Source organism: Tachypleus tridentatus, chromosome 6 (assembly GCF_004210375.1).
Source record: "Tachypleus tridentatus isolate NWPU-2018 chromosome 6, ASM421037v1, whole genome shotgun sequence".
Classification (NCBI taxonomy): domain Eukaryota; kingdom Metazoa; phylum Arthropoda; class Merostomata; order Xiphosura; family Limulidae; genus Tachypleus; species Tachypleus tridentatus.
In genome coordinates, this window is record NC_134830.1 from 163,811,653 (window position 1) to 163,834,757 (window position 23,105).

General features: G+C 37.8%; 1 protein-coding gene across 12 annotated transcripts in view; it reads left to right on the forward strand.

Annotated features, from left to right (window-relative positions):
* The window catches only part of LOC143254334 (pleckstrin homology domain-containing family G member 5-like), a 92,024-nt gene that overhangs the window by 12,734 nt on the left and 56,185 nt on the right, over positions 1-23,105 (forward strand). For 7 of the 12 annotated variants that reach the window (XM_076509345.1, XM_076509347.1, XM_076509356.1 and 4 more), the window contains exons 1-2: positions 6,016-6,133; positions 7,993-8,065. In XM_076509345.1, the coding sequence (XP_076365460.1) occupies positions 8,033-8,065 (33 nt within the window). In that variant the 5' untranslated portion in view covers positions 6,016-6,133; positions 7,993-8,032. Of the gene's footprint in view, positions 1-6,015; positions 6,134-7,992; positions 8,066-23,105 lie in introns of those variants that run through there. The other 5 variants (XM_076509349.1, XM_076509353.1, XM_076509357.1 and 2 more) reach the window with 2 other exon arrangements.

Here is a 23,105-nt window from a genome sequence, read left to right on the forward strand (position 1 = left end):
TAGTCTTACACTGCTAAATTAGGGACGGCTAGCACAGATAGCCCTCGAGTTGCTTTGTGCGAAATTCCAAAACAAACAAACAATAGCACTACGTTACCATAGCAACATGGTTTTCAGTGTTCGCTTTATAAGTGGATTAGTAGAAACTTGGACGTACACATTATTACGGAGCTAATTAGGGACATTGGAATATTCTTCATGGATTTTCGAGCTCTAACGGTATAGTTTTAGCCTGATCTGTCATTTATTAATCCAAAAGCCAATGAACTTGTACTTCAACAATAAGTGAACTGACGGTAAGGTTTAGAATAACACGGTGACGCACGTTGTTATGTTAAATGTGTTGTTTATTATGTTGGCCTATTTTTCTGAGGTTATAATTATTTATTGTTTTATTTCTAAGTCAATGTCACTGGATCTTGAATAACTTGACGTTAAATATACATACTCTCGCACCCACTATACATCGGTAAGTATTTGACGGTAGGTGACGCCTTCCCTCTTGCGTATTACTCGAAAATTAGCTTTGTGCGAAAATCGTAAACGCACACGCACGCAAATCGAAACATTACAAGACACGATTTCAGAGCGTGTTATTTTGCTTGATGAACGAGAGAGCATGCGTATTGTTACGAGGACAAAGGTCATTATTACCTAAATCACTTCCTATCACGACGCCATGGTTTTCTGAATTAATCAAATACTGTTCTCATTATCATGGTGATATGCAGCCTTGTAATAGCTAGGTTATTTCATTAAAGTTCAAATTGCTACAGCGTTCTTTACCGTGGTAACAGACACGAACAGTTAAGTCTCGTGTGTTGCTTACATGCCTTTCCTTAAAACTGCTACTAGTTATTTGTAATTTCGTAGCTGGAACCAGTAGAAATATACTCAAGTTCATCGGAAAATAGTGTAATATTGACTCGCTTTTCGTAGTTTGTTTTGGAATTTCGCGCAAAGCCACACGAGGGCTACCTGCGCTAGCCATCCCTAACCTGGCAGTGTAAGACTAGAGGGAAGGCAGCTAATCATCACCACCCACAGCCAACTCTTGGGCTACTCTTTTACCAACGAATAGTGGGATTGGCCGTCACATTATAACCTTAACCCACCTAACCATGCAGGGTCCCATTGGCTTTTCATAGTACATGCGAACTACTTGAAGTTACAATACATTCTTGCGTCACCAACTCGTTACTCGTAGTAATAGTACTTGCTAGGATATTAACATGCTGTTTGTAGTATGTACTTGGGATATTGACTCGTGTTAAGAGTACAGTGGTACCTCTGTTATCGAACTTAATCCGTTCCAGAAGGCTGTTCGAAAATCGAATCAATTTTTCCCATAAGAAATACTGTAAATTAAATTAATCCGTTACAGACCTCCACAAATTACGCATTATGAAGCATTTTAAGTAAAAATATTGCTTATTTATACCTGTATAATAATACTTACATGTCAACCACAAAAACTATGAACACAATAAAAAAACAATAAATGAAAATTTAACTGCACTTTACCTGTGCTGAGGAGAGCTGATGGTGTAAGTGAAAGGTGGTGAGGAACTTGGAGAGTAGGAGGGTTATTATTGTTTGGAAGGGGAGTCACCTTCCATAAAAACGTTAGGTAACTCTCCTTCTGGGGTTCTTTCTCTTTTCTGTCTCTTTGTACTGCTACAACCTGCTTGAGACTCACTGGATCTATTTCTCACTAAAAACTTGTCTAATGAGGTTTGTTTCTGCCTGCATTTTAAAATGTTTCTGAAGTAAGACATGACATTATCATTGAAAAGGTTTATGCTGCGGTTTGCTACAGCTTTGTCAGGGTGAAATATTTCCACAAAACTTTGCAACTCTCCCCATTTTCCACACATTTAGTGAACTAGGAACATCCTCCCTTCCTTCCTCATCTGAAGACACTTCCTCAGTTGCCTTCTGTTGCTGCTCCTTCTGAAGGTCTTGGAGTTCTTCCGTGGTGAGCTCAGTGTTGTGGTCTTCCACCAACTCCTCCACATCATCACCACTCATATTCAAACCCATACACTTGCCTAGTGAGACAATAGCCTCGACAACAGGCTCAGCCTCAAAGTCCCTATCTGCTACTGAGTCTGGCCACAATTTCTTCCAGACTGAGTTCATGGTCCTCAAAGACACTTCCCTCCAGGCTTTGTTTATGATCCTCAAGCAATGGAGGATATTAAAGTGATTTTTTCCAGAACTCTCTGAGGGTTAACTCTGTGTCATAGGTCACTTCAAAGCACCTTTGAAACAGTGCTTTGGTGTAGAGTTTCTTAAAGTTCGATATGACCAGCTGGTCCATGGGCTGAATGAGAGGAGTTGTGTTAGGGGACAAGAGCTCCACCGTAATGAAACTGTACTCCTCCACCAACTCGTCCTCCAAGCCTGGAAGGTGAGCAGGTGCATTGTCCATCACAAGAAGGGCCTTGAGTGGTAACTATTTTTCTGTGAGGTAATTCTTTACACTTGGAGCAAACACTTCATGGATCCACTCTATAAAAAACTGCCTGGTTACCCATGCTTTACTATTAGCCCTACACATGATATTTAGTTTTCTTTTCGGGACGTTATTTTTCTTAAAAACCCTCAGGTTCTCAGGATGGTACACAAGCAAAGGCTTAAGTTTTAAGTCCCCACTTGCATTACTACATAACAATAGAGTTAGCCTGTCCTTCATTGGCTTGTGTCCTAGTAGTGACTTCTCCTCCTTGGTGATGTAGGTCCTCTATGGCATTTTCTTCCAAAAGAGGCCTCTCTCATCACAGTTGAACACTTGTTGGGGAATAAAACCCTCAGCTTCTACATAGTATTTAAATTCCCTAACAAATTTATCATCAGCGTCTTTGTTAGAACTGGCACCCTCTCCACGTCTCACCACACTATGTATGCCACTTCTCTTCCTAAATTTTTCAAACCACCCCTACTAGCCTTAAAGGCATCACTTGTATCAGCACTCATTCAAGGGGTGTTTTTCAGGAGGTCAGCATGCAACTGCTTTGCTTTCTCACAAATGATGGTCTCAGAAATGCTATCACCAGCTAACTGTTTTTCGTTTACCCAAATCAACAACAGTTTTTCTACCTCTTCCATTGTTTGTGATCTTTGTTTCGTAAGCACTGTCACTCCTTTTGCAACATCAGCTCCTTTGATGACCTCTTTATTTTCAGTATGGTGCAGACTGTAGACTTCACCATACCAAACTGTGTAGCAAGGTTAAACACGCTAACACCACTCTCATACTTCGCTATGAGATCTTTTTTTTCACCTCTATTGTGGCTCTAACAACTTTTCTTTTTGGTTTGCTGCTTTCATTATCCTTCTTTGACCCCATGCTGGCTTATTTAATCAGAATATTTAGAAAAACAACAAAGAAAAACGAGAACGTTCAGAGCAGATTTTAGCGGGGGTGTGGACTGAGCAACAGGTTCTGGTAAAATGGTCATCAGTCGGGTTATTTCGGGGGTTCGGGCCACGACAACTTAGTTCGGGAACCGAGTTGATGTTCGACAACCGAGACATTTTTTTCTCAAACAATATGTTCGAGAAGGGAGTCGTTCGAGAACCGAGGTACCACGGTACTTCGTTAGTATATTGACTCGTTAATTGTAGATGGGATATCGACTTTCTACTCACGATGTGCCCATTGGATAGACTTCCTAATTACAGTTTCTTGAGATATTTACTCGTAACTGACAGAACGTTCCTGTGGTATCACCTAGCTACTGGGAGTATATCCATAAACATACCGATTATTTCTGATTATGTGGGCTGGGTTTTTTCTAAGAGACCGTTTTGTTATACAAAATATGTTTACATCGTTATACTGGGCTACACGTGTACTTACATATTTCTGAATAAAGTACCCGTATTCCATTTTAATATATATTTTAACGGATGTCCAGGGAGAAGCAATTATCTTCAGCACTCGCTAGTTTTCTCTTACGTCACTTCCTTTTGACGATACTTCGTGCGAAAATCAAAGTAATCTGGAAAATATGTGCATTTTTTTCAACAACACGACTCGGGCCTTAGTGATAAAATTAATATACAACATTTCCTCTTTTATTTTGTTAATAATAAATAGAGTATTTATCTTACGTTGAAGTTTTTAGTGTTCGTTCAAAGCTTGTACTCAATACTTTAGAACTGAGACTCGAAGGAATGTAACATTATTTATTTTCGTCTCTTGATGTGCTCTCGTCCGAAGGACTTGATGGTCAATTTGTAGCGTACCCAAATCACCAAAGCGCGAAGCTCAATTTTACCACAATGGACCATGAACCTGAGAATTCACAGTCCAAACTCGTTAACCTGTATACGACGCCCAGTTCTTTAAAAATTGAATAAAATACGTCATATAACCTGAAAAGCATTTAAAACATTTGTTTACTTCGCATATTTCTTATACGGCCAACTTAGTTAATCGAAGTTCAAATCATATAAGTTGAAAAGTAGCAATATGTCGTTTTAAAATTATAAGATGAATTTTATTTGAATATATGATTTTGATTAATTATCAATGTACAGAAAGAGGAATTTCGTAGCAAAGATAAGTGTAATAATGTTGGTCAGCCAAGCGTTAAGGTTGTTTTAACAGTATTTGTCACCCAACAGTGAAAAGTACCGATATATTGGGTTTAAATTTTAATAGTTTGTTTCCGTGGATGCTCCTGTGTTTTTGCCTGATACCTCTTTTAAGAGCTTCGTTTAAGTACAATTCGAGTTGGTTTTACGTAGTTTGTGATTTTTTTTCTGAATGAAATTAACTTTGTTTTCGGTATATTAATTTCGATTCTATATTTATGAGAGTGTTTGACTATTAAATTTAAAACTGGTTGTAAATTATTTGATGCTATCGAGGGTGTGTCTGAGATCTCCACATCATCAGACTGTGAAGTTGAACTACAGTTAATATTGTTTAATGGCATACCGTTTACATACGTGATGTACATGGTAGGACTAACTACCCCTGGCCCGGCATGGCCAGGTGGGTTCAGGCATTCGACTCGTAATCTGAGGGTCGCGGGTTCGAATCCCCGTCGCATCAAACATACTCGCCCTTTCAGCCGTGGGGGCGTTTTCATGTGACGGCCAATCCCACTATTCAGAGGTAAAAGAGTAGCCCAAGAGTTAGCGGTGGGTGGTGACGACTAGCTGCCTTCTCCCCAGTAGTTAGCTGTCAAATTAGGGATGGCTAACGCAGCTAATCATCGTGAACTTTTGCGCGAAATTTAAAACAAATTATTTTATTGTTGCTACTCTACCACTAGGAGTGATGAATATTTATTTATTTTTTTATTTTCTCTCACTGCTTTAGATAAAACAGTTGTTAGTGGATCAAACTGTTTGATACCTACAACAAATTCCCTTTCAATTTTTTTTTTTGTTATTTAATTTTCACGCGCCAGTAACTTAAACGTTACTTTTGTTGTTTGTGTTGCGTATGTGAGTTAATATTATGAGCGTGTTTTTTTTGTTGTTTTTTCAGTCCAGTGAGCGGTATAATTATAATCTTCAACGCATCTTGTGGCTTTAAATATAGGTCCTTACACTACTTTATATCTTCCATGCATATGTAGTAAACCATACCTATTATCTGTGCTCTTTTCTTCGAAAGTTTTAAGCGCTAAATTTTAATTTTCAACGTTACACGCCCTCAGATGGCAGAAATATGCAACTAACAAGTAATATTTGACAGGTTTATTATTGAAACCTCCCATGAGTCATGTAGATCTGGTTAAATGTGTTCCTTCAGTTTACCAAAGTCGAAAAGTTACAGGTTTTTCTGAAGGTGTCCACACCGACTTCGTATCTTCGTGTGTGTGAGTGTGTGGCCAATACATTGATCTAGCTTGGTTTTAAAGCTCCACGCGCAATTAAATCTATCTTCAAAAACTATAGAAAGTTAATTTATTATACAGGGTATTTTTATGTCGTGGAAATTACCTTGTGTTGTGTAATTTAATGCCTGTATATTCACTCTTGATTCTCCAGCCCCCTACAGGAGGACTCGTCGTTATTCAACAATCTCTCGTCACCTAGTGGGCGACCTTAACATTACTAACGAACATGAGAGAAGAATGGAAACTGATGATCGGGTGCCCGTGAAACCGTAAGTATCGAATTTTTGTTCTGTATTTATTAATTTTTATTCTCCGATTTTTTATCATTTCGAGATTATTGTTTTAATTACCGTACTTTGAACGTACTCTTTTGTTTTGCGGAGTAATACAATTTGACAAAATTCTTCAGCGTCGCGATATGTCTGTTAAGGAAAATTCTCTGACTTTAAACACTATGGATAAATAATCAGCACAGACCTCTTCTTACCAGTTTTTGAAGCAAGATTCGTCTACGTTTTCATACAGCTCTATAAGTCACGCCCTCTAGTGACTCCGCAGAAAGTCTGAAGGCAAACCTGAGTTCCGTGTGATCTCTTCTTTTGTGCTCAAATTACTACGTTTCATTGTATAGCATTTCCAATAACGATAGTCAAAGGAAGGAGGAACATATCATAGGTCTGACCTCAATACCGGTCCAAACCAGAAAAAGATTCGAGACCCTTGTAGAGCAACAAAACCAAACAAAATTCATAAAAAAGGAATGTTTCTGTCTGTTGTAAATTGAATCAAGTCTTGATGTATTGATATTCGAAATATGTTTTTATTAGGTTTAAGCAGTATTGGGTAGTGTTATAGATTTTGGTCCACTTGCCGAACTTGCGTATTATTGTTTTGGTCTCGGTTTACGCTTCAGATATTGTAGTGTGTTTTCTTATAGCAAAGCCACACCGGGTTATTGCGGAGCCCACCGAGGGGAATCGAACCCCTGATTTTAGCGTTGTAAATCCGAAGACATACCGCTGTACTAGAGGGGGTGCTTCAGATATTAACGTGTCTAATAAACAAAGTCAACTAGCTCTTTTCACTAGTCGGATAAAATTCGTGTGTGCATCTGTGGGTGTGTATATTTAATACCTGGTGAACACTTTTGTGTTGGTATGTCGTGTCTATTCGTATATTAGTATGCGTGCACTGTGCAGGCTTACAGATGTTTCTGTTGTGTTCATAATGTGTGTGTGTGTGTACGTTTTAAATATGTCGCAATAAAGCAAATATATTTCATTATAATTGTAATTTTCAGGGACCTGGGTGTGGCCTGTGGTTAGAATCTCTAACTCCAGATAGATTTAAGGTTCGAGGGAGGATATTGACGCGCGCGTTATGAAATTGACATTCTCGACATTTCGTTCAAAATACACAGCTAAATAACAACCATTGCTGCGGATGGTACTGTTGGCTGATTGCAACGAGAATAAGTTTTGTCGTTAGAAAAAAACAAGTTGTCAAGCAGTTTGTTGACGAATTTTGTATTTTTTTTTTAAATTATTCATAATCTTATAAGAACAAAAATAATTTAAATCGTATCTTGTACGGTTTTCATAGCGATTATGCGTTTTGGATATTTAACTAAATAAAACACTTCCCCCGTTTCGAAAAAGCCGAAAAACAAGTAACTGGTTAAACGAACGTAGGCCCGGCATGGCCAGGTGGGTTAAGACGTGCGACTCGTAACCTGAGGGTTGCGGGTTCGAATCCCGGTCGCACCAAACACGCTCGCCCCTTCAGCCGTGGGGGCGTTATAATGTGACGGTAAATCCCACTATTCGTTGGTAAAAGATTAGCCCAAGAGTAGGCGGTGGGTGGTGATGACTAGCTACCTTCCCTCTAGTCTTACACTGCTAAATTAGGGACGGGTAGCACAGATAGCCCTCGAGTAGCTTTCCGCGATATTCAAAAACAAACAATAAACGTTTTATTTAAAGTAACTCTTTTTAAACTCTTAGTAAAGCACGCTACTGTAATTACTGCGGAAAACAGTGTCTTTGTATGCTATTTTGTTTAACGCTTCGTTTGTAACGGTATCTATCTGTTAGCGAAAAGTGGTATTATAAACACATTTTTTTTTTAGGTACAAGATTGTCGAAAAACCTTAAAATAAACCCTAAACAATGAAGAACAAGAAATACAAACAGTTACTAATAGTAAGTTTCATTTTTTTTCTCGTTTCTTAAGAATATTATTTACGTGACGTCACTGGTAATCCACACAATATAACTACTATCTGGTGGTTAGGGCTTTTGATTAGTAATTTGCGGGTTCGAATCTTGTTACCGAACATGCTTGCTCTTTCAGTCGTGGGTTTGTTTTAATGTTACGATCAATTTAACTTTTGGTTGGTGAAGTAGTAACCCAGAAATATTGTTTGGGGGTAGTGGTGTTTGTTTTGTAGTTAAGCACAAGGCAAGACTATGGGCTGTTCGTAATCCGTCCACGACGGATATCAAAACCCGGTTATTAGTCCGAAGACATACCGCTATGCCACTGGGGTTCCTGGGCGGTGTTAAGTACCTGCATCTTTTTTTCTAATTCGTCACCTCTAAATTAGGGATGCGAATAGCAGAGATTGCCCCCGAGTTACTTTGTGGGACATTTATCAAAACTGTAAAACAACTTGTGAGATTCAATAGAATATTTGATCATATTTACTTAAGCCTTATTTCCAGTCTTTATAACGTACTAAATTAATACTTGGTTGAGGTGGCGACAGTGAACTTAAACTAAAATAAAACATTTTAGTTGTGTTTTTCTGACAAGTTTGAACGGATGTAATTACATTGTTAATGTTTTAACAACTCATTAGATCTGATGTTTAGTTTTAAAAATTAATAAAAACGATAAAACAGGTGGTTTTGGTAAGAGGTAGACAGCTGGAGACTGAAACCGTAAGAAATTATGAACTGGGGCTAATAAAGTGAATAAATAGATTTCGATATCTACTGTGGGCGGAGCAAATATATCTATTTGTGTAGCTTTGTGTTTAACAAATATCTTAAAGAAACGAGTTGATTATAGTTTTACTTTCATTTCGCCAAAGGGAAAAATGAAAATATCTGTGATATAGAGGCCTAATGCATTCCACTAACGTGGACTGCGGTTTCGCCTGTTCGTGACTCGCCAGCACAGCTTGAGTCATCAAATCAAAGAAATATAATCAAGCCTCTTATAATAGTCATAATCGTGATTGCTGTTTTCGATGTTACCTTTGATTCAATTAAAAAGAAATATGTTTTATAATCATTAAACATGTGGTCCGCTGTGTAACACCGAATAGTAAATTAGGTCTAATGCTATAATAGTACTCACACACCTAACTTTAGTTTACTACAAGCTGAGTTACAAAACACATTGCCATACATAAGAAATGAGCTTTTCAACTGAGACGTGTCTGTATGAGTATTCTGTCGGTAGTACTCGGTACACACAGGATTGTTTGTCAACTGAGACGTGTCTGTATGAGTATTCTGTTGGTAGTACTCGGTACACACAGGATTGTTTGTCAACTGAGACGTGTCTGCATGAGTATTCTGTCGGTAGTACTCTGTACATACAGGATTGTTTGTCAACTGAGACGTGTCTGCATGAGTATTCTGACGGTAGTACTCGGTACGCACAGGATTGTGCGTCAACTGAGACGTGTCTGCATGAGTATTCTGTCGGTAGTACTCGGTACGCACAGGATTGTGTGTCAACTGAGACGTGTCTGCATGAGTATTCTGTCGGTAGTACTCGGTACATACAGGATTGTTTGTCAACTGAGACGTGTCTGCATGAGTATTCTGTCGGTAGTACTCGGTACGCACAGGATCGTTTGTCAACTGAGACGTGTCTGCATGAGTATTCTGTCGGTAGAACTCGGTACATACAGGATTGTTTGTCAACTGAGACGTGTCTGCATGAGTATTCTGTCGGTAGTACTCGGTACGCACAGGATTGTGTGTCAACTGAGACGTGTCTGCATGAGTATTCTGTCGGTAGTACTCGGTACGCACAGGATTGTGTGTCAATTGAGACGTGTCTGCATGAGTATTCTGTCGGTAGTACTCGGTCCGCACAGGATTGTGTGTCAATTGAGACGTGTCTGCATGAGTATTCTGTCGGTAGTACTCGGTACGCACAGGATTGTGTGTCAACTGAGACGTGTCTGCATGAGTATTCTGTCGGTAGTACTCTGTACATACAGGATTGTTTGTCAACTGAGACGTGTCTGCATGAGTATTCTGTCGGTAGTACTCGGTACGCACAGGATTGTTTGTCAACTGAGACGTGTCTGCATGAGTATTCTGTCGGTAGTACTCGGTACGCACAGGATCGTTTGTCAACTGAGACGTGTCTGCATGAGTATTCTGTCGGTAGAACTAGGTACATACAGGATTGTTTGTCAACTGAGACGTGTCTGCATGAGTATTCTGTCGGTAGTACTCGGTACGCACAGGATTGTTTGTCAACTGAGACGTGTCTGTATGAGTATTCTGTCGGTAGTACTCGGTACGCACAGGATTGTTTGTCAACTGAGACGTGTCTGTATGAGTATTCTGTCGGTAGTACTCGGTACGCACAGGATTGTTTGTCAACTGAGACGTGTCTGCATGAGTATTCTGTCGGTAGTACTCGGTACGCACAGGATTGTTTGTCAACTGAGACGTGTCTGTATGAGTATTCTGTCGGCAGTACTCGGTACACACAGGATTGTTTGTCAACTGAGACGTGTCTGCACAAGTATTCTGTCGGTAGTACTCTGTACACACAGGATTGTTTGCTAATGATCACATTTGTTTCAAAACGTGTGTTTTCTGTTAACAGCCGTTTTAACTAGACTAGCGTTACCTGTTAGTAGCAGTATATAACACAAACAAATTACAAACAAAGAAGGCTTTTATAACTACTATCATAATAGTATTGTAACATTGACTACAGTGTGGTTAACACCATTTTTAACTCGTTTTTATATCTGTTGAAAAGCAGCAATGAACCAGATAAAGTTTTTGGATTTTCTTTTTTGAATTTTGCGCAAAGCTACTCGAGGGCTATCTGCGCTAGCCGTCCCTAATTTAGCAGTGTAAGACTAGAGGGAAGGTAGCTAGTCATCACCACCCACCGCCAACTCTTGGACAACTCTTTTACCAACGAATAGTGGAATTGATCGTCACTTATAACGCCCTCACAGCTGAAAGGTACGACCGGGATTCGAACCCGCAACCCTCAGATTACGAGTCGCACGCCTTAACCCACCTGGCCATGCCGGGCCTACGTTCGTTTAATCAGTTACTTGTTTTTCGGCTTTTTCGAAACGGGGAAGTGTTTTATTTTGTTAACTATCCAAAACGCTTAATTTCAAAGAGAGAAACTAATTTTAAATTTGCTGGTTATATTTGTAGTTTCCCTTTCATTACCTACAGCGTAGGGTTCGCGTATACCTGGTTTCAATTTATTATTCATCAGGATCTAAAACTACCTACATTCAAATCTAATTATATGTTCAAAGTATTACATCGTCTGTTTACACACACACGGTTTGGTGAAAAAATTAGAGCAATGAGGTTTGTCACGTGCTTTTACATTTGTTTGGAAAAGTCATGTACTTTTTTGCGTAGATGAAAATTCGTTAGCATATAACAATTTAGGCGGTTTTATAAGTACAATAAGCATGAGTTTTGGTCCTTCAACACTATGAAATAGTTGTTAATATTTAGACACTTTAAACGTGGTTTTAAACGGGCAATTTTTATGGCCGCCATTTTGTTTCATTACAATATCTCTTGTTAAGTACTTCAGTACGTAATGATAAACGCTGTCGTCCAAAATCATGTTCAACCAAAAATTGAGCTAATGGAAAAAAAAATTAAAGTATAATAAAAAAATTAATTATAGGGAATTTAAATATTAAACGCCATAGTTTTGGATGTAAAAACTAAAATCGTTAAATTATTTGATAATATAAATTTATATAATTTTAGTATTGAAGATAATTGTTATCCTACTCGCTGCCATTACAAAAGGAAAGGTAAACTTGTAGCTTTTGAAGTGTGAAAGATATCTAGTAATCACTGGCCTATAAAAGTTCGTGTACAAACTGGAAAAAAACTGGGATAGAAATGACCATTGTGTTAGGAACATCAAAATTGCAGGTTGGAAAGGTTTCACAGTAATTTATTAAATCCAATTAAAACAAATGATTCTTTTCATAAGTTAGTAATAATATTTTTTTGAAAAAGAAAATACAAAATAAAACATCAAATAATTGTTATATACGGTGAAGATATTAAAACTTCCAATAGTGTTAAATTTATAGATATGCATTTTGATAACAAATGTTAACTGGAAATGCATATAAAACTAGATAACAGTTAAGAATTTTAAGTAAATCAATAAAACAATCAAGGTTTAAATATAAATACATTAAAAAAAAAAAGTATAAAGTGTTTATACGAACCACCATTAAATATGATACTCCTGTTTGAATTAATTTAAGCGAAAGTAATGTAAACAATAGACAGACAATTCAAAATAGTTGTATCAGGTTTTCGACTAGACTCACTTTATTCACCAATTTGTGTATTAACTTGTTCAGTGCCGTAGACGAGATAACTCGTCCAAGCCGATCGGTAACACAGTGCCACGGACAAGTTAATTCGTTCTCGATAATACCTAACTTCAACGATAGATGTCAGCACCATACATGAATTTGACCTACTTACAAATTGTTTCACTTTCGATCCAAAATGGCGTCACGAAAAAGTTACAAAATGAAGAAGCATCAGAGTTGTATTGTAGCAGCTGAAATACTTAGCAGTCAACAGGTTCACAGGAAGCTGCGTCAATGACGCTCTTAACGTTGACATATAAATATTGTAGAGATTTTCAAACAAATATCACAAATGACTTAACTCTTAAAATAATAACTAATGAAGGTAAATAAAGAATTCAAAAATACATTAATTTGTGTGTAAATTGTAGTATTGGAAGCATTGCAGCAATGAATTTGTTTTTGTTTTTTAGAATTTCGTGCAAAGCTACACAAGGGCTATCTGCGCTAGCCATCCATAATTTAGCAGTGTAAGACTAGAGGGAAGACAGCTAGTCATCGCCACCCACTGCCAACTCTTGGGCTACTCTTTCACCAATGAATAGTGAGATTGAACGTCACACTATAACTCCCGCACAGCTGAAAGGGCGAGCATGTTTGGTATGACTGGGATTCGAATCCGCGACCCTCAGATTACGAGTCTAGTGCCTTGACCACCTGGTGATGCCAGACCTAAATTAGAGTGAAAATAAATGTATGAAAGGTGAAATTATTAATTTGTATTATTGTCAGTAGCCTATACGATCACCTAGGCCTAATAATTAATTTACTTTAATAAGTACTTAGCGTAAGTACAAAAAGTATACTTTTTGTATTATTGTCAGTGCGGGTAAGCGTGCCAGGTCCGAGGACGTGTACTATGCGTTTCGTTGTCGCAAAATCTCGATCGCCACTTTGGGGCCGTGACTGCGTTACAAAAGTAGCGGTCAGATCCCAATGTCTCGTTTATCAGTTCAAAATTAAGAACGGCTAATGCAGGCAGTTATTTTGTAGTTTTTTTAGGTTTTCACCTTCCTTTTACTTAGGCTCGCTGCTACGCTTTTTCATTGCGGGATGTAGCTTGCGCACGCTGACGTCACAGTGAGGTAAATTTCGCACGGAACAACTCTGTCTCGTTAGTTGAGAACTGTTGGGTTTGGAACGATATTGTACAGACACGAGCTCCAAAGAAACTCGCCGTACATCTATCTATCTCTCTATCCGTCCAGCTGAGATCCGCCAAAGAGAACCTTCAAATACGGATCAATTCTTCTCAATGTCGTGACAAGAGGTCTCTAAGCGGAAAGACATTATCCTATCTGGATCGACTATGTTGAAACGTGTCCACTCCCACATTAAGTCTCGAAAGCCCGCGCTTCTGGATGCGAGCCTAATAGCGGTAAGGAGCAAGCAACTTTTAGAATTGAAATCAAACCTAACAAATCGGTCAGTGTTAACAATTTACAGTCGCATTTGCATATCTTCAAATTGTGTGGGTCCAGGGTTCGATAGGTGATGCTGTTAACAGGCTCTGTACTTTCAACTGCGAGCGCGTTATAACGGTTAGTCTCGTATTAGTTACAGAGAACTAGACAAAGCTACTGTGGCGGTTGGTGTTACTGGCTTACTCTCCTCCATAAAGTTAGTGTTTATAGTTTTAAATAGGGACGTTTATATATATATGAACTTCAGGAATTTCTAGTCTTCGTTCATCACGTGTGTGTATAAGAATAAAAAACAAAAACAAAACCTAATTATTTTATCAGAAAATTAAATTTTCCGATCATAAGCGTATGAAGTTTAAGTTCTGGCCACGTGGTTTACCTTTTAAACAGCGTTAGGTTCAGGTTTATTTGAGTAGCGGAGCGTACTTTTAAAGCAAATATGTGAGAAATCAGAGTTGGATATTTATTGTATCATCTAGTGCGTCACGTTTAACATATCTTCAAATTATTTTCTTATAGAACGTTTTCAGAATCTTGCATTCTGGTAACATTGCATCTACAATTTACGTGTTCGCATACATAATGTAACATTGAATCTGCAATCTAAAACTGCATTATCTATCTAATGACAAATCGCATCAAAAATCTGTAAGAGCTGGTGTTAGTAACGCATCTTACTCAGTATCCAGAGTAGCCCGTATCTAAGTACATGTTGTATACAGATGTTGAATATACATTGAATCATCTGATATATTTATTTCCAAAATCTGAGAAATCCTACAATTTCTGATATATTCATTCTGAACGATATACGAGTGTATCAGTTTGTGACCTCTTATTCAAAACGCAATCCAAAAATCTGGATTTTTATTATTGGAATAGTTAAGTTTTGTTTGTTTGTTTGTTTTGAATTTCGCGCAAAGCTACTAGAGGGCTATCTGCGCTAGCTGTCCCTAATTTAGAAGTGTAAGACTAGAGGGAAGGAAGTTAGTCATCACCACCCACCGCTAACTCTTGGGCTACACTTTTACCAACTAATAGTGGGATTGATCATAACATTATAACGCCCCCGCGCCTGAAAGGGCGAGCATGTTTTGTGCGACGGGGATTCGAACCCGCGACCTTCGGATTACGAGTCGAACGCCTTAACACGCTTGCCTAGACCGGGCCCAGTTTTGTTGGAATATTATCTCACAAATGTTAACAGGTTTTCATTATGCCTGTATACTTCAAACCTGACTCCTTATTCCAAGGATTTCTGTTGCACATCCACTAGAAGCAGTGAACAACTGCATTGCATTTGTTTGCACAGTCTTTCCTGTGTAGAGACAATGGTAAACCCAAACTTCAATTGAAGCAACAAAACTACACTTATAGATTGAAGGCATACGTGTCTGACAATAAACGTGGTACAACCAATGGGTGCTGTTCGTATCGAGTAGGTTTGGCATGGCCAAGTGATTAGGGTGCTCGACTCGCAACCATGAGAATCACCGGTTCGAAACTCTGTCCCACTCATCATCTCGCCATTTCAGCCATGAGAGCGTTATAAGTGACTCTCAATCCCACTATTCGTTGGTACAAGAGTAACCCAAGAGTTGGCGGTGGGTGGTACTAACCTCCAGTCTTTCACTCACAAATTGCGGACGAATAGCGCATACAGTCCTCATGTAGCTATAAAACAAACAAACACATTGACAAATGGATACTAAGTTAGCAGTGACGTTAAGAGTACTGTGTAATAGGATCGTTATTTTAACTGCGAGTCTTTCTCAGGGCAGTTTGTAGTCGAAACGTTGTAATACTAAAGGTCATGTTATAGCATTATTAATCTCACTGCTACAATAATATCGGATACAAGTTGAAGCCTTTCGTCTTACGGTACCTGTAGCGATCGCAAAGGCGCCTTCTGTGCAACTTTATACTTTGGTCACGAAGCAGTGTCGTATCTGGAAATCGGTGGAACGCATAAAAGTGAAAATTAGCAAACGCGATTATTCAATATATACGAAACAAAATGAGTCTTAAACTTTGCCGCTAGTGGGTTTAGTTTTATATTACTCGGCCTGTGTTCTTTGTTTTTTTCTAGTTTAAGTAATGCACTCAGCTGATGAATAATAATAATAATAATAATAACAACAACAACAACAAAAAAACCAATTGCAACGTTTCCTGAGGGATGCAGACGACTTTGTATCGGATTGTGTCACGAATCGGGTATAGTAGACTGATCAGCATCAGGGTAAACATGAACCTTGATGTAATCTCGTACTCAGTTAAAGGCTGCCTCAGCTAGGCGTTCCTGCTTTTGAAAGAGGGAAAGCAGCGAGTTAAAAGCACCTGTCGCAGACTCTTAGGCTGCTTTATTCTTATTGAATAGTGGGGATTTGATCGTAACTCCTATAACGCACCCACGACCATAGATTGGAAAATGTGATTTTTTTTTCATGGACCAACGAATATACCGTCCAACTCGCTAACTATCGAGCTCCTTGACCAATAATCTGCCCAGTCGAGATTATCTACTCTTGTGGAGTCGCTGTTTGTTCTGAAATAAATCCATATTGGGCTATCTGCGCAGGTAATCGAATCCCGGATTTTAGCGTTGTGAGTCCGTAACTTATTGATGTCTCATCTGAGGACCTTGTGTGGTCATACAGACAGCTCTTGTAGCCACTATCCAAGTGATTTACTTAAGGGTTCCTTTTACTTGGTTACTTCTTGCAAGTTATGTCTACAGTTATGCCTCCCTGTGAAAAAAAAAACACCTCTGTTTATTGGCTAACGTTATTCAGCAATTTTCACTTCGTACGCTGAGCAGTTTCCCATTCACAACACCGTAAAGTTGGAAAATGATTTTACGTAAATGTATATGAAACGTTATACTATGGTAAACGGAGGTGTATGTTTGTACTTGTTCTCGACATTAACAGAAACGTTGCTGGTGTGATGTGTGCATGTCGGATGATGGCAAACTTTTAACAGTTATTTGTAGGAGCCTCTATTGAAGTGGAACAAAGCATAGGGTATTCTACACGTTAGTTATCTACATTCCTTTATTATTAGCTAGTAATTCCCGCATTATCCTTTTTAACATGTTGACTGCCAAGTATTTCAGCTGTTACAATACAACTCTAATGCTTCTTCATTTTGTAACGTTTTTCGTGGCGCCAATTTGGATCGAAAGTGAAACAATTTGTAAGTAGGTCAAATGCATGTATGGTGCTGACATCTAGCGTTGAAGTTAGGTATTATTAAGAATGAATTAACTCGTCCGTGGCACTGTTACCGATCGGCTTGGACGAGTTATCTCGTCTACAGCACTGAACAGGTTAAAGAAACACCACATTTCTGTAAGAAAGCTGACTTCAAAGTATTGGTTTGATTTGTTTTGAATTTCGCGCAAAGATACACGAGGGCTATCTGCGCTAACCGTCCCTAATTTAGCAGTGTAAGACTAGAGGGAAGGCAGCTAGTCATCACCACCCACCGCCAACTCTTGGGCTACTCTTTTACCAACGAATAGTGAGATTGACCGTCACATTATAACGCCCCCACGGCTGAAAGGGCGAGCATGTTTGGTGCAACGGGGATTGGAACCCGCGACTCTCGGATTACGAGTCGAACGCCTTAACCCACCTGGCCATGTCAGGGCCAACTGCAAAGTAATAATATCGTTTACAGATAAATTATTATTTTTATTAATTACTAGTAGTTATTACGACTAAGCAAGACTACTATACAGAAACACGCATGGTGTATTTAGATTTAAACTGTGTTAGCGGTAAAATAATTGTTGAAACGGTAAGAAAAAGATTAATCATTTTGTGGTTTGGCCACTTTATGGTTTTGTGTCGTAGCGATGGTCTCTTGCCGTTTATTTCGGCCTGCTGGGTAGAGAAACGAATGCAAATGAGTGGCAATCATCTTTTAAAATACCAATCGCTTTAGTGTATTGAGTCTACGGTAATAAGCCTACTTTCGTCTGTTTGTCTACCCTGAACTTTTCTCGCAAATTTCTCGGTCCAACGCAGCAACTCTCGTATTATTAAATGGATTTTGTTCGTGGAGTCTGGATTACATATTGGATTTTTCATTTGAAATCACTTGTTTTTTACTCGGTCAAACTTTTTCAAGCAGCGAGTGTGCTACACGTCAGCACAATTTCGTCGTCATCACGTGACAACTGGTTTTAGTTTCAATTTTAATTTTGTTATTTACGAAGTATTTCATACAAAGAACACTTAAACAGCGTGAACTTCCTAAAATAAAAATAACATTACACTAAAATACGAATTTTCAGTTCGTTTAAAACAATGTTTGTCACTTTGTGAACATGAATTCAGACGTTTCTGCATATTCAGCTAAGTATGCCTTTATTACAACTTTACGTTTTCTTTGCAATAATTTAGCTTCGATTTGTTTTACAGGCTAATATAAACACCATAAGTTACTTTTTCTTTACTCGTGGTTTTATTTGTCGTTTTTTGTGAATTTATTTGTTTGAACTTGTAAAACTGTTATACACCAAAAGCTCTTAACTGTTTCGTACTCTGTGCACTGTTATAAATATCATAACTATACTTTATTGTTTACTTTATATCTAACTTTATTAAATAAGAATTCGTCAACGTGAGTTTTTGTGTTATCGCGTAAAGGTTTTTTCAAATAGTCCAGGATTTATCGATCTAACACGGGGGTTCCCAGACTTTGTAGACCTGCGGAGCTTTACATCAGAAAGAAAAAAACATTCCGGAGTCTTAATAAAAAATACACTAAAAATAAAAACAATCGGTTACTAGCACTAGATAAAGTTTACCTCAAGCTTTTAGAATATAAATTTATTAAAAATATCATTGTTTAAAGAAAAAAATTTACATGTTCAAAAATTTCTGCTTGCAAAATTTGTATCAGTAAAAGTTTAGTTATTTATTTATTTGTTAGTGGCTCGAATAGGGTTGCCTTTGTTCATAAAGTGGTTCAATATTTGGAATTATGGTTGTTACCTGTAAACGCAAATCATCTTCAATATTTAGCCTGTTTCTATACTTGGTCTTTGTAACTGTATACAGTGAAAATGTTTGTGAGTCATCTACAATATTTAGCCTGTTTCTAAACTTGGTCTTTGTAGCTGTATACAGTGAAAATGTTTGTGAGTCATCTTCAATATGTAGCCTGTTTCTATACTTGGTCTCTGTAGCTGTATACAGTGAAAATGTTTGTGAGTCATCTTCAATATGTAGCCTGTTTCTATACTTGGTCTCTGTAGCTGTATACAGTGAAAATGTTTGTGAGTCATCTTCAATATGTAGCCTGTTTCTATACTTGGTCTCTGTAGCTGTATACAGTGAAAATGTTTGCTCACAAAGATTGTTGGAAAACACATCAAAATTTTCAAAGCTCTTACTTATTTCACGGTATTCCACAGCCATTTGAATCCAGAACTGTGTAATTTCTCCTTGCTGAAATGTTGTTTTTAGGGTGTAATCAGTTGAAATTACTATAAGCTGTTCTTTCTCTTTCAAAGGAAAATCGTTGGAATTTGCAGAGTCAACAAAGGGATTTTGAATCCACAGTAATTTTTCTAAATGAGGAAGGAAGTGCTTCCCCAGTAGTTATACACAAATCAGATATGTGCTGCAAGACTGAAACTTTTGCATCTTTACTTAAGGAAATTTCATTCATAAGTAAAAAAAACCACTGACATTTTAGAAGAAATCAAGTTCTTCCATCAGTATACATTCACCACAAAGTTTTAGCTTACGTTGAAGCGCTTCCATCTTACTCTGAGATTTGAAATACGTTACCCTGGTACCCTGTATTGTAACATTCACTTCATTTAGATAGGCAAATACGTCCGAAAGGTAAGCCTCTTTCTGTATCCAGCATTTGTCCCTTAATTTGTATGCAAGTTCGAAATGGCATTCAGATAAAAAGAAACCTATCTCCTCGCGCAGTTCGTAAAACCGAGCGAACACTTTTCCCCAAGAAAGCCATCGGACTTCAACATGAAGCAGCAAATGTTTACACAAACTTTCCATATCCTCAAAGAGTAAACTGAAGATCCTCACATTGAGTGGTCTTGATTTTATAAAATTAACTATTTTTGTGACATCACCCAATGTTTCTTAAGTCTTCTGGTATTCGTTTCATTTTAAGTGCATGATGATGAAGACAGCAGTGGATAATCTCGATGTCCGAGTTTTTTTCTTTTTTATGCGTGTCACCCTGCCTGAAAATTTCCAATTATAGCTGCAGCCCCATCAGTGCAAATACAAGAGAAACGTTACCATTGAATCTCATGTTCTTTCATAAGTAAATCGATCAGTTTAAATATTTCTTCGCCTATTGTTTGAGTAGGCAAAGGTTTCCAAATACGCACGTCTTCTTCAAAACTAGCTTCGTGAATATAGTGAACAAACACAAGCAACATCGGATAACCTGCGACATATGTTGATTCATCCATCTGAAGCGAAAGAGTTGGACTCTCTTTTACTCGCCTTATTAATTCCGTTAAGCAATTTGCTGACATATCCTTGATAGTTCGAGAAACCGAACTGCCAGAGAGGAGCACAGAGTTAATGTTTTTAAGAAATTCCTCATCAATCGTGGAATCTCCCAAATATTTTGCGCATGGTTTTATCAAATTTTCTGCAATTGTATGAACTTCATCTGCTTTTGCAATGCGGTAACTAACACGATGTGAATCAATAAGAACATCTTTGTTGTTCTGATGAACAAACGAACGAATTGTAATTTTCCTTGCATTTAATTGCAAACACTCGGAAGTTGGATTTTCTTAAATTGGGACTCTTTGGTTTGTAGATACTGTTTTACCCTTGCTGGATACAAACTACTGTCACTCAACACTGTTCCACATTCAACACACAACCCACTAGGTCCATCTTCATTACCTGTCCATGTAAAACCATATTAAATACAACTTTCATCATACTTTCTTCTTTCGGTAGTCCTTGCACCATCTTGCATTAAAGTGCTTGCACACAATGATAACACCAATGAATCCGCACAGATAGCCCTCGTGTAACTTTGCGCGAAATTCAAAACAAACAAATGAATTCGTATTAGGCCTAGGAATATTTATACTCCTATCAGATTTATTACTGATATTCAGCCACTTATCCATTACAAGGGTGACGATTAATTATTAATTTGTCTAAAAACGTATTCTTATATCTTTGGCTCTTCAAAAGTATTTTCACGGACACAAAATAGCTTCTTGATGAAAACTTGTTCAAACACTTGAGTTTTATTATCATACAATGACTCAAGATTTGTGTTCTGTAATGAAGCCAGAAATAAAGTTTTGAGGGAAAAAAGGCTAGGCCGTTAGAATAATATATTTTTCTGAAGTAAAAAGTGTAACCTATTATTTTTACTTTTTTGTTTTTAACAAATTTTAAAGCAAAATAACAAAATATTAAGCCGAATCTGACGCGCGTCTAAATATTCAACGAAATGAAACATGACGTCCTGCGGGCATGTGACGTCATACAGAACACTGGCACCAAGTTTGTGTGATTGAACTACAACGGATCTAACCCAATCTAACAATTACGAATTATAATTGTCATAAATATAATTAATACTTTATATACATATACTTTGTGATGCAATTACATGCAGTATCAGTTGTTTCAGTTTCAATGTTTCAAATTTGGACAAGTTTCAGCTATGATGCCATGCCTCATTTCGTTCGAAATTTAGCCGTTAATCCAGATCTGGCTTTCAAAAGACAGTTGGCATCAGTACTCAGGGTTGACCGATGTTTCATACGAAAATTATTAGGCTATTTTGCATCTCCAATGACACATGCGATCTTGAGATGGTGCCATATCTAGTAGCAACCAATAGCGCCACTGTCGGAGTTAATTGAGATTGTATTAACACTTTCACAGCGAGAACTTCCTCTAAGCTAAATGAAATCGTCTGACGTTAGGTATAATAAAATACTAGAAGGCCCAATACGTGATAAACGTGTTATATTGAAGATATATTTTAGTTTTTACTTTTTGTACAGTGTATTCTGATTCAATTTTATAGTTTTAGGAAAAATATTAACATTCTAGAATTTCCTCGCGGAGCCCCAGATAACTATGGCGGAACCAGTTTGAAAACCTTTGATCTAACGCACAATATTCCCATGTTTCAAACGGAATTTATATTTAAAAAAGTTGAAGAAAATATTAAATAGATAATGAACGTAGAAAAAAAAAACTTAAAATAAGAAACTTATTTAGTTGTAAGTATGTTTGATTGTTTGTTTTTTGGAATTTCGCACAAAGCTACTCGAGGGCTATCTGTGCTAGCCGTCCCTAATTTAGCAGTGTAAGGGAAGGCAGCTAGTCATCACCACCCACCGCCAACTCGTGGGCTACTATTTTACCAACGAATAGTGGGATTTACCGTCACATTATAACGCCCCCATGGCTGAAAGGGTTTGGTGTCACCGGGATTCGAACCCGCGACCCTCAGATTACGAAACGCACGCCTTAACGCGCTAGGCCATGCCAGGCCCTAGTTGTAAGTAACTGATTATTTGATAACGTGCTAAATAAGCGATTTAAGTTGTATATTATAAAAGTAAAAATATTTCTGGCTGCAGGTTTTAATTCTGTAATGATGTTTATCATGAATTGGGAAAACAATTTGCTCAGGAGATCTAATTATTGAAACGGTAGAAACGTAAGAAACGTCAATAATGTTAATAAGTAGCTCAAAATCCAACAAAATAAGAATGTTAAGAGTAACAAATATGTTGTCACTGATTTTGTTGTGAAATACGGAACAGACAAGTGTCTGTAGCTGAACAAAAGTAAGTGTTATCGACTTCATCAAACTGATAAAATAAATCCTAAATTGTTTAACGTTTCTTTGTAATGTCTGTGTGTTGTAGCGTTGTGTAATATTTTTGTCTATTACAAAAAATAAATAAAAGTTTTTTTATTTGTAGTTAAACACAAAGCTACACAGCGGGCTATCTGTGGTCTGTTCATCATGGGTATCGAAACTCGGTTTCTTGCGTTGTAAGTCCGCAGGATACCGCTGTGCCACTGTAAGTGGGGACAGTAGCCGATATGGCATTTTTATGCTTAACTGTATGTCGACTGTATTAAGGTACTAGATTGCTTTGTACAAGTATAAGTACAAGGT